A 10,487-nucleotide genomic window follows, 5' to 3' on the forward strand; every position below is an offset into this window, starting at 1 on the left:
ATGATTTTTTTTACTACTATTCCTTTATATTGGCTCTTGGAATTTACACAATTCAGAAATCAGATCAAAGTTTTAGTGCTGCAAAACACATTTTGATAGATAAAAAGTACATTTTATATACATCTATATAGATCAGACCAAAATGAGGGACAAATGAGGAGGAAAGAGGGACAAAGGGACATTGCTCCAAATCAGAGACAGTCCCTCGAAATCAGGGACAGTTGGGAGCTATGTATGTCAACATTGCTAGATGGGCAGTCAGGTCCTGCTACAGTGTCTTGTGGTAGCAGACCACAGTTTCGTAGACTATATTATGTTCATTCCATTGTTATGACAATTTACAGTCATGCACAGCTTGCTGTAATTAAGCTTAAACTTTTTTAGTGTCATTTAGCTTTAATATAGAAAGACAAATCCATTTCTTGCTGTCTGTGAAAGCAATAATTGCTACTAGCTGGCTGGCTTCCCATAACGGGACGTAACTGATCTCCTCAGAGTATGTGTTCCTCGGCAAAACAGAAGTATGAAAGAAATATCCTTTGGTCTGAAACAAGGTCTGCACTCCCCAGACATGTCACAGCAATCCAGTAAACTGTGAGATTAGCCTTCTTATGTTTCTCTTTTCTTAATGCTGCCATTCCATTCACACTTTGGAAAGCAAATAACCGTCAAATTGCTTGCTCTAATGAGCTGAAATTAAACTCTACTCCTGATAAAATGTGTTTATTACACTAGTCTGTGTGGCGAGCGAAAGTCATTTTGAGTGAGGGATAGACCTTGTATATACAACACGAAGATGTAAATTGCCTAAGATTTGTAACGTTAGGGATTAAAGACATTTATGTCAGCATTGGAGGTCACACTCAAGGTCATTCTACGTGGTGTCCATTAACCACATGCTGTAAAATGTGTCTTTTTCTTTTAGTACCAGATTCTAGACCTCTCAGAAGACTCTGTAAAGGCTATTGTAGACTATGTAGGCTATTGAAATGTTGGATCGACAAATATTATCCTGGCACACTTACTTGCAAGTACAGATTTGTGTTAAAGTGTCATTAAACCCACATCATTAACCACTTCCAGACCACCGCACGCCGATATACGTCCTTACTTTGAAGAGGAATATCATTGCTATGTCAACACAGGTTAAGTCAACAGCATACATAGCTAGTTCTTCAAACAAGGTGTCCACTTTAATGTGCAGGACATTTGAGAATTTTTGCAATGCTGTGGAAATGGGTTCCATCATCATGGTGCACATACTGTACGTCCATTCTATGGGCTTTTTTCCATGACAAGTTTTACCAACACCCCGTTGCCCTGGTCATCATAAGGGATCTGGAGACGTGTAAATACCCTGTGAAGATTAATGTCAGTTGATCTGTGGTCTGTATCATTTAGGGTATCTATGACTTTCCTGGTTACCAGGAACTTTATCCTTATATCATAGTTCGGCAATGATATTGTTTTGTACCAGCCTTTCTCAAACCTCTTACCATGGAGGAACCCTTAAAATTATTTTCAGGCCTAGGGGAACCCCATCTCATGGTGTATTAGTGTGATTGGTCGTTTCTAGAGACTTTTAAATAAAATAATAATTTACAGAATAATCATGAAACTAAATGAATAATAATAAAATTCTGAAAATAAAAATAAAGCAAGCCCATACATTGGTGGTCAGTGTAGAAGTGACCTCTTAGATTGGTAGTCAGTGCAGACGTGACCCCTCACATTGGGCTTCAGTGTAAGCAGGAGATCAATCTGTCACTGCTGCCTTATCAAGAAACCCCTAGCAACCTCTGGAGAAAACCTGGTAGAGGAAGACTGGTCTATATTATGTACATAGGGAGGTATCTGTTCCTGGCTTGGGAATAAGAACAGCAGTATATGAACTACAGTGAGGGGTAGTTCTGAGGACTTGTAATAATGGTCACAAAGAAGTTTTTTATTGTAGGGAATATCTCATGGGTGTTTTTTTTTTTTTTTACAGAAGAAGACCAGAAGACCATTTCAGGTTAACCTGAATAGACCAGTGTCTTTATTAGATCTTACCAACTTTATAATCATCAGGTCCTGGGAACTTTTGACTAGGGGAGGATTTAATAGTTGTATTTTATCTGTGGAAATGTGTGCCTCCAAGAGAGAAATCTCCACTGTGGATAGGATGGGAAGAAAAAGATTGTTTAGAAGGTGTGTTAATTCTCTATTGTAAAATGGGACATAAATGTTGTAATGGGAAATTTTGAAACTCTTGAAATATGGCTTGCCAGTAAGTGGTTAATGTCCTTCTCATGTTTGTATGCATATGATATTAGTATGAAGTTGTAACTGTCATTCAGTTCCAAAACCTTGGCAATGTTTCTCCCCACCAGTACCTGAACCGGATTCCGGATCCACCTAACTCCATGACCTCAACCCAATTCTGAAGATTAGGGTTACAGGGGTGATGGGGGTTAGATGTGAAATCTCCCACTACAAATAGTGAGTGACAAGGGGCAAGTTTTTTTCACATATAGAAGGAGCCATGGTTGAAGTGGGGTGGGGGTAAGTAAACACAACAAAAGCATATAGATATTCTCTGATCTCAAATATTTTGGTCACATCTAGTCAGCAAGTGACTTTGGATTTCTAGAATCCCTTTCCGGGTTGTAGTATGGTTAAGTGGTGTTTGGAAGCCATGGCTGGCAGCACTCTTCCCAGAGTAAAATCAGGCAAAATCGATCACACATTTTATTCAGGCTGGCAGGAGCTAGACAAAAACAGCCTGTTCCTCTTTAAATTGCAGCCGTGCCACCATGAGCATATGTCTTGAGTTGATGTTGCAGTGGTTACTTCATTTTTCTACCGGAATATATTATTTATGGATTAGTATGTGGTACAATACTTTAAAACTAAACTCAAGGCAAATATATAAGACACAAATAAAGTGATTTTAAAGGTTCTTTTAAAAAAAAAAAAATAACAAATGTGTTATAATTATCTGCTCTGTGCAATGGTTTTGCAAAAAGCACCCTTGAGCCTCTTCTTCTGGGGCCTTCGCAAACTCACTGGGCTACTCCTCTTCTCCGAGTGCCATCATAGGAAGCTGCTTCTTATAGTGGCACATGTACAGGCTTGATTCCAAGCCAGGCTGTGCGCATCTATTGACACAGACAAGGCAGCTTGGCCCCATCCCTGCTCCCCCATCACAGGATTTGATAGACAGCAGCAGGAACCAATGGTCTTGTGAGAAGAGAGAGCGAGACAGATGTCGGGGACAGCGCTGAATCAAATTTGGGTGTGGGCAAGTATTTAGGAGGGGGGGTGGGCTGGAAGATAATAATTATAGGTTTTTTACCTTAATGCAGAGAATGCATTAAGGCAGAAAACCTTTAGACTTTACAACCACTTTAATATATCTCAAGAAGCCAAATCATGTGATAACGAGGAGCATGCGAGGAGGAGAGATCAGAGTAACAGAGAGATGAGCCTATCAATTTGCTGCTTCTTCTTTCACTGTTCAGTCACAGGCTGGGAGAGAGGCAACATCAGTAAGTGATACTAAACTGCAGCAGGGAAAAAAGAGGCGTTTTTTTACAGACAAGACAAGGATGTGGACTCCGGATGTGTGACGGGCCGGAGCAGCGATGACGTCACTCCCACAGTGATGTCATTGGCTGCATGAACAGTAAATATCTCCTTAACGATGCATGTTTAGGCGATATTTACAGTACCTATAGCTAAGCCTTATTATAGGCTTAGCTATAGATAAAAGTCAGAGATGGGCGTTTACTCCCACTTTAAGCATGTTCTCTTTTATGTATTAGGTACACTAAACTGAAATTCGAAAATAAACCATGAGTTGCATTCATGAGACACAGGCTACTTGCTCACCACTTAAGTTTATCATCTAGGCATTTCTACTGTGTGCTGCCTCTCCCATACACAAAAACCTAATGGAAAAAAATCACAGTACAAAAATATTTCTCACAGCAAGCATTTCTAACTTACTTAGAAGTTTGAACATAATTGGTGATACTAGAAAAAATTGTAAATTACACAGCACAGGCTTCAGGAAAGGGTGAAAGGTCCGTGGCTGTCCGTCTATCCTATCCAACCAAATGGAGAGGAACAGATCCCCTTGTTTGTTTTTTCCAGATTGGATCAGCGGTAGCTGGGTGTAAACAGACACAAGCCTGTTTACATCTGACTACCCATAGAGGAGAATTATTATTATTATTATTATTATACACGATTTATATAGCGCCAACAGTTTATGCAGTGCTTTACAATGTATAGGGGGGACAACACAATTACAGTACAGTTCAATACAAAAGGTACAGAAGGGCCCTGCTCGTAGAGCTTACAGGGAGGGGGTGGTGGTACAAAAGGTAATAGCTACAGAGAATGATTTGATGGGGGTGGCTCAGGGGCAGTTGTTAGGTGGATGTGGGATAGTGGAATGGAGGGTCTGATTGGGTCTGCCTGGAAAACAGAGAGGTGAACCTGATCAGACCTGTTTTGTGAATGGGGCAGTGGCGGCCTGTCCCTATCTACATGCGGGGCACTGGACGCATGAATTTAAATGTTTTTTTTTTAAGCCAATGATTAGATCCTGAGGCTCTAATTGGTTTAAAAAAAAGGTGGGCTCAGCTCCCTGAGCCCACCCACTTGTGTGTCAATAGTGAATTAATATTTGCTATTGTCTTCCTAATCCTCCTCCCGGCCAATTAGGAAGCAGTTTATGAGTCTTAGGACTCCTGGCCAATTGGGTCTCAGTCAGGACCCACTTCCTGTTCAGTCTGGAGGAGAAGTGATGGCCCTGGAGTGAGGAGCTGCAGCCCGGATCCATTGTCTGTCTGATCTGCCTCCTTCCTAAGGTAAGGAGGCCTCTGATCGCCACCGCATTCCCTTCCGTCTCCTGGAGGGGGTTGCCGTTGGTTTTCCCCCCCAAATATTGAACACCAGCCACCACTGGAAAGGGGCCTTAGATTAAAGTAATAGCAATAGTAGCTTATTGATTGCTTTCACTAGACTCTAATGCCTTGTACACACGAAATTCAGACGGAAACGGCTCCAATCGGATTATATTGTTGGAAAATCCAATCGTGTGTCGGCTCTAACAGACTTTTTCCATCAGAAATTCCGACAGAAAAAATTTCAGAGCAGGATCTTAAATCTGTTCGGACGTTTTCCGATTGTAGAGAATTCCGATCGGACAAATTGCTACGCATGCTCAGATCAAATTATGAGACCAAAGCTATTGGCTACTAGCCTTTACGTAGTCCCATCGTCACCACGTTCCGAACGATCGGATTTTCCGACAACTTTGTCTGACCGTGTGTATGCAACACAAGTTTCGGACAAAATCCGTCGAAAAAAATCTGACGGATTTTGTGGTCGGAATGTCCGACCGTGTGTACAGGGCATAATACAGCATTTTCACCTAAGCTCTCTGAAAATGGGGGCAGAGACATGCATTTCTTCACGTTTTCAGAAACAACCGGGTTAACATGCTAAAATGTCTTAATGGCACCCCAAATGTGGTTAGCAATCCCAAAACACATGAAAGATGCACGAAAATGCAGAATGCTAAATGCACCTGGCTCAGTGGCTTAAAGGGTACTTGGGTGTCTTTTGCATGAAATGCAGCCCATTCTAGTAAATGAGCTGGCCTATGCTGTTACATGAAAAGCACGCTAGAAAATGCAGCAAAAGAAGCAAAGCAAGGGTAGGCCTGGGGCTCAGAGCTTAAACTTTGCTATCCTTTCATTAAGCCTGGAAGCATTATATCAGCTATTATAACTACTTTTTTTTTTCAATTTTCAAAATGTTAGCCTCCAGTGTGTTTTTACCTAGCATATATATCTATGCTTGAACAAACTTACTTTTTTTAAATATGAACTAAATACAAAAAAGAAGCTGAAGGTTTTATTGTTTACTATATTATGAACTGCTGGGTAATTATCTTTATTGCAACAACTCCATCTGAATGTTAGATTTGCAATGCATCATCAGTTAATATCTGTACTGAGACGTTTCTATTATTTTTCAATCACTAATGTTTTGAAAGATAAAAAGAAACAACCATACACACTCATATGTGGATTTTTATTTTTTTGTTTTTCAGGAAGACTTCTGGAGCACTGTGAATACTTCAGTTACTGAGAAGAAAAAAAAAGCTTGAAGATGGAATGCCAGTGGCTGAAAAAGAAGGGCCTGCAAATTACTGAATAATTTTAGAGATCAACCAGCAAACGTGTCTTCGTCTTTAGGGACTCCAGATTCAGACTTCAATATGCACAAGGAATTTGCTTCCAACACACCTACAGAGTAGACTGTTCGACTCATCCCAAGTCTTCCTCTGGCAAGAACTGACATTAACGCTCAATGTTCAGAACACTTTATATTGTACAGATGCGGAGAAAAGTGAAAAGGGACATTCTCCTTCATTTTATAATTTACTATATTTCTCAAAACTAGAACATACCAAGGAGTTTAGGTTCTGGAGCATAATTCACAATGGCAGTTCACAAAGAAATAGAAATGCCAGAACTCTGTTTATGGATGTTTGTTCTATTTGCCCTTTTATATACTGGACAAGTACAGGGAGACTGCTGGCTGATCGAAGGAGACAAGGGTTTCGTTTGGCTGGCTATTTGCAGTCAAAACCAGCCACCTTATGAGTCTATACCACAGCACATTAATAGCACCATTGTGGACCTTCGGCTCAATGAGAATAAAATAAAGAGCGTCCACTACTCTTCACTAAGCCGTTTTGGCAACCTGACGTACCTCAACCTCACCAAGAATGAGGTGTCCTACATTGAAGATGGAGCCTTTGCTGGTCAGTTCAATCTGCAGGTGCTCCAGCTTGGCTACAATAGATTAAGAAATCTCACAGAGGGAATTCTTAGGGGGCTGGGCAAGTTGGAGTATCTCTACCTCCAAGCGAACCTCATTGAAACTGTGACTCCTAATGCCTTCTGGGAGTGCCCAAACATTATGAACATTGACTTGTCAATGAATCGGATCCAGAGGCTGGACAGTAACACCTTTGCAGGCCTCAGTAAGTTAACTGTGTGTGAGTTGTACAGTAATCCTTTTTATTGCTCATGTGAGCTTCTGGGCTTCCTAAAGTGGCTGGACATATTCACAAATATGACACGTACCTTTGACCGAATGCAGTGCGATTCCCCCCCGGACTACAGTGGTTACTTTTTGTTGGGTCAAGGAAGATCCAACTACCGCAATGCTCTTGGCATGCTATCTGCTCTGTGCAAGGATGGTTCATATACTATGATGCCATATGTGATATCTCCAAGGTACCAAGCCACCACTGGCCCTCCTGAAAGTCCTTGCTCTGAAGAAGACTGTTTTTCTGGAGATGGGACAACACCACTCATTAATGTCTATACTCCTCCTGCCAATTCCAAAGTCAGCCTCAGTGTTAATTTAAACACAGAAACACATTCTGACGCAGTTCTAGTTGCAGAAATTCCATATCCTTACAGCAAGATGTACATCCTAGTTCAATACAATAATAGCTTCTTTACTGACATTCGGAACCTGAAGTCAGAAAAAGAGTCCATTAGGTTGGATGGGTTGAAACCCAATACAAATTACACTTACTGCGTTGCATCTATTCGCAACTCTCTCAGGTTCAACCACACCTGCATAGCCTTCTATACACGCAGCCATACCAAACAAGAACATGTGCCTACGCCTTCCACCGCCACTCACTATATCATGACTATCCTTGGCTGCCTGTTTGGTATGGTCATCATTCTGGGGATCGTGTATTACTGCCTGCGCAAAAGGCGCCAAAAAGAGGAAAAGCACAAGAAAGCCAGTAGTAATATGAAGAAAACAATAATTGAACTGAAGTATGGTCCCGAAATGGAGACCCCCAGTATCAGTCAGCTGTCTCAAGGTCAGATGATGGGTCCCGAAACAATGTCACGCATCCCCTATTTGCCGTCAGTGGGGGAAGTGGAGCAATACAAACTTATAGAAACCAGTGAGACACCTAAGGCCACTAAAGGGAATTACATGGAGGTACGAACTGGTGAACAGTCTGAGAGAAGGGATTGTGAGATGTCAATGGCCTCAGATACACAGAGTTCAGTGGCTGAGATATCCACTATTGCTAAAGAAGTGGACAAAGTTAATCAAATCATTAATAACTGTATAGATGCTTTGAAATCAGAAACCACTTCATTCCAAGGGGTGAAGTCTGGAGCTGTGTCTACAGCAGAGCCCCAACTGGTATTAATATCAGAACAAATACCCAGCAAACATGGCTTTCTTTCCCCAGTATATAAGGAAAGTTATAGTCACCCGTTACAGAGGCATCATAGCATGGAAGGGCCAACAAAACGCTCTAGCACATCTTCCAGTGGCTCTATCCGCAGCCCCAGATCTTTTCGGTCTGAAGGGTCAGCACACAAATCCGAAACAAAATACATTGAGAAGACTTCCCCAACTGCTGACACCATCCTCACTGTGACTCCAGCTGCTGCCATCTTGAGAGCAGAAGCTGAAAAGATTCGCCAGTACACAGAGCACCGGCACTCTTATCCAGGCTCACATCAGTCTGAGCAACAGCAGCAACAACAACAGCCACTTCCTCAGCATGAAAACATGGGAGTGCGTAAAACTTCAATATTGGAACCTTTAACCCGACCCAGACCCAGGGAACTGGCTTATTCCCAACTTTCACCTCACTACCATAACCTAAGCTACTCCTCCAGTCCAGAATATACATGCAAACCTTCCCACAGCATCTGGGAGCGTTTCAAACTCCACCGAAAGCGCCACAAAGAGGAAGAATACATGGCAGCCGGCCACGCCCTGCGCAAAAAGGTCCAGTTTGCCAAAGATGAGGATCTTCATGACATCTTAGACTACTGGAAGGGTGTCTCTGCCCAGCACAAGTCCTGAGTCCTCAACTCTTCCCTTTGCCTCCAGCTACCCGTGACTTAATTTTTCTGTTTTCTTTAAGAATTCCTAACCCTGCCCTAGCCAGAGAGCCCAACAGAGCATTGTGAGTACGGCCCTGTGCAGGGCTCTAGTGGAAAAGAGGTTAACAGGACCAAAATCAAACTAGCAGCAGCTAATTTTTATTCTAAACTGTCTTAAAGAACGGAAATGAAAAAATATATATACATATATATATATATCATATTATGAAAACAAAGCGGCAGAAAAAAACGTAACTCACTCTCACAAGTGAGAGTATGCACCAAATCAGAGAAAAATATATACACTAAAACTGTGAAGAGGAATTACATTTTTTTAAACAAAAGTATATAAAAAAAAACAATAAAAAAATAAAGACTTAAAGAGTGTGCTAGCGGGAGTGGTCTGAACTGTACACCTAATCGCATGTAATTTCATATTCCGACTTGCGTGGTTTGACTCGTGTGGAATTTCGTTCCTTCCCTTCATCTCTGCAGGACAAAGCAAAATTGAATACATTAAATAACAGCAACAGGACTGGAACATAACTCCTTTCGTTTACGTTAATTTTAATTTCAACTGAGTCTTCCAGTGCAGACTTTGAGGAGGCTCTCATTGAACACCTACAGCTGCATTTAAAACTGTGATCACTATTACACTGTACAGATACAAATTTCTATATTTGCAATGATTGCTGTAAAGAGAGAGAGAGAAATTAAATATGAGAATATATATATATATATAAATATACTTATAGCTTAACTCTTTGGCAGCCTGCGGAACTTGAGGCTTCTTGACAGTCACTGCTAAAGGGTTAAAAAAAAAATACCCTGTTTGTATCAGGTTTTAATCATGGGTTTTAGAAACAAAAAAAGTTTTTTTTTATTATTTCACTTTATTTTGTTTAAAAAAAATATAAGAATTCTATGTTTGTTGTTTTCAGGATTGGTTTCATTATCTCTTTGCTGAATGGCTGTTTTCTGAAAGAGGTAAACTGCAATGAGAAATAGATGACACTCTTACAAAAATGAATCGGTATTCTTGTGTGTTCTTTAACATTAAAAAACCTGAACTGAGTTGTGCCCAAAAGGCAAGCAGAGGGAAAAAGACAGGTATTGCCGGTAGGTTACCTGCAGCTGAACTTTTGCCCATTACTGACTTGCCAAGCTTTGTTCTGCATGGCTTGTCCTTCTCATAGCAGAGATTGGCAACTGATGAGTTTAATTAATATTGGTATATTAATTACAAGAGGTGGCGGAAGCACAGATCCACAGGATGAATAAAACACAAGCGGGGAGATCCTCATATTGCAGGTACAGCTTCCTCTCCAGCAGGAGAAAAGTGAGCAGCACAGTACTGACATGACCAAATATTTCTTGAAATCTCATGAGATTAGCAGTCAGAGGCAACAGTGCCTAGGCACAGGAAGTGCATTGCTATTTTTCAGGAGAATTTCATGACATAGGGTTAGATTCATAACCCTAACCCTAAGGTTAATCTTTTATGGTCCAGCCGAAGCACAAATAGCAATTCTAGATCATCCCTAT

At 41.1% G+C, this 10,487-nt stretch overlaps 1 protein-coding gene across 6 annotated transcripts in view; it reads left to right on the forward strand.

Annotated features, from left to right (window-relative positions):
- Nucleotides 1-9,972, forward strand: part of ELFN1 (extracellular leucine rich repeat and fibronectin type III domain containing 1) — an 808,405-nt gene extending 798,433 nt beyond the window's left edge. For 5 of the 6 annotated variants that reach the window (XM_077449130.1, XM_077449128.1, XM_077449131.1 and 2 more), the window contains one exon: nucleotides 6,110-9,972. In XM_077449130.1, coding sequence (XP_077305256.1) covers nucleotides 6,502-8,922 — 2,421 coding nt within the window. In that variant the 5' untranslated portion in view covers nucleotides 6,110-6,501 and the 3' untranslated portion in view covers nucleotides 8,923-9,972. Of the gene's footprint in view, nucleotides 1-2,013; nucleotides 2,191-6,109 lie in introns of those variants that run through there. The other variant, XM_077449133.1, reaches the window with a different exon arrangement.
- The last annotated feature ends 515 nt before the right edge of the window (nucleotides 9,973-10,487 follow it).

The sequence above is a fragment of the Lithobates pipiens genome, unplaced genomic scaffold (genome assembly GCF_037356315.1).
Source record: "Lithobates pipiens isolate NorthernLeopardFrog02 unplaced genomic scaffold, aLitPip1_a1.2 Scaffold_22, whole genome shotgun sequence".
NCBI lineage: Eukaryota > Metazoa > Chordata > Amphibia > Anura > Ranidae > Lithobates > Lithobates pipiens.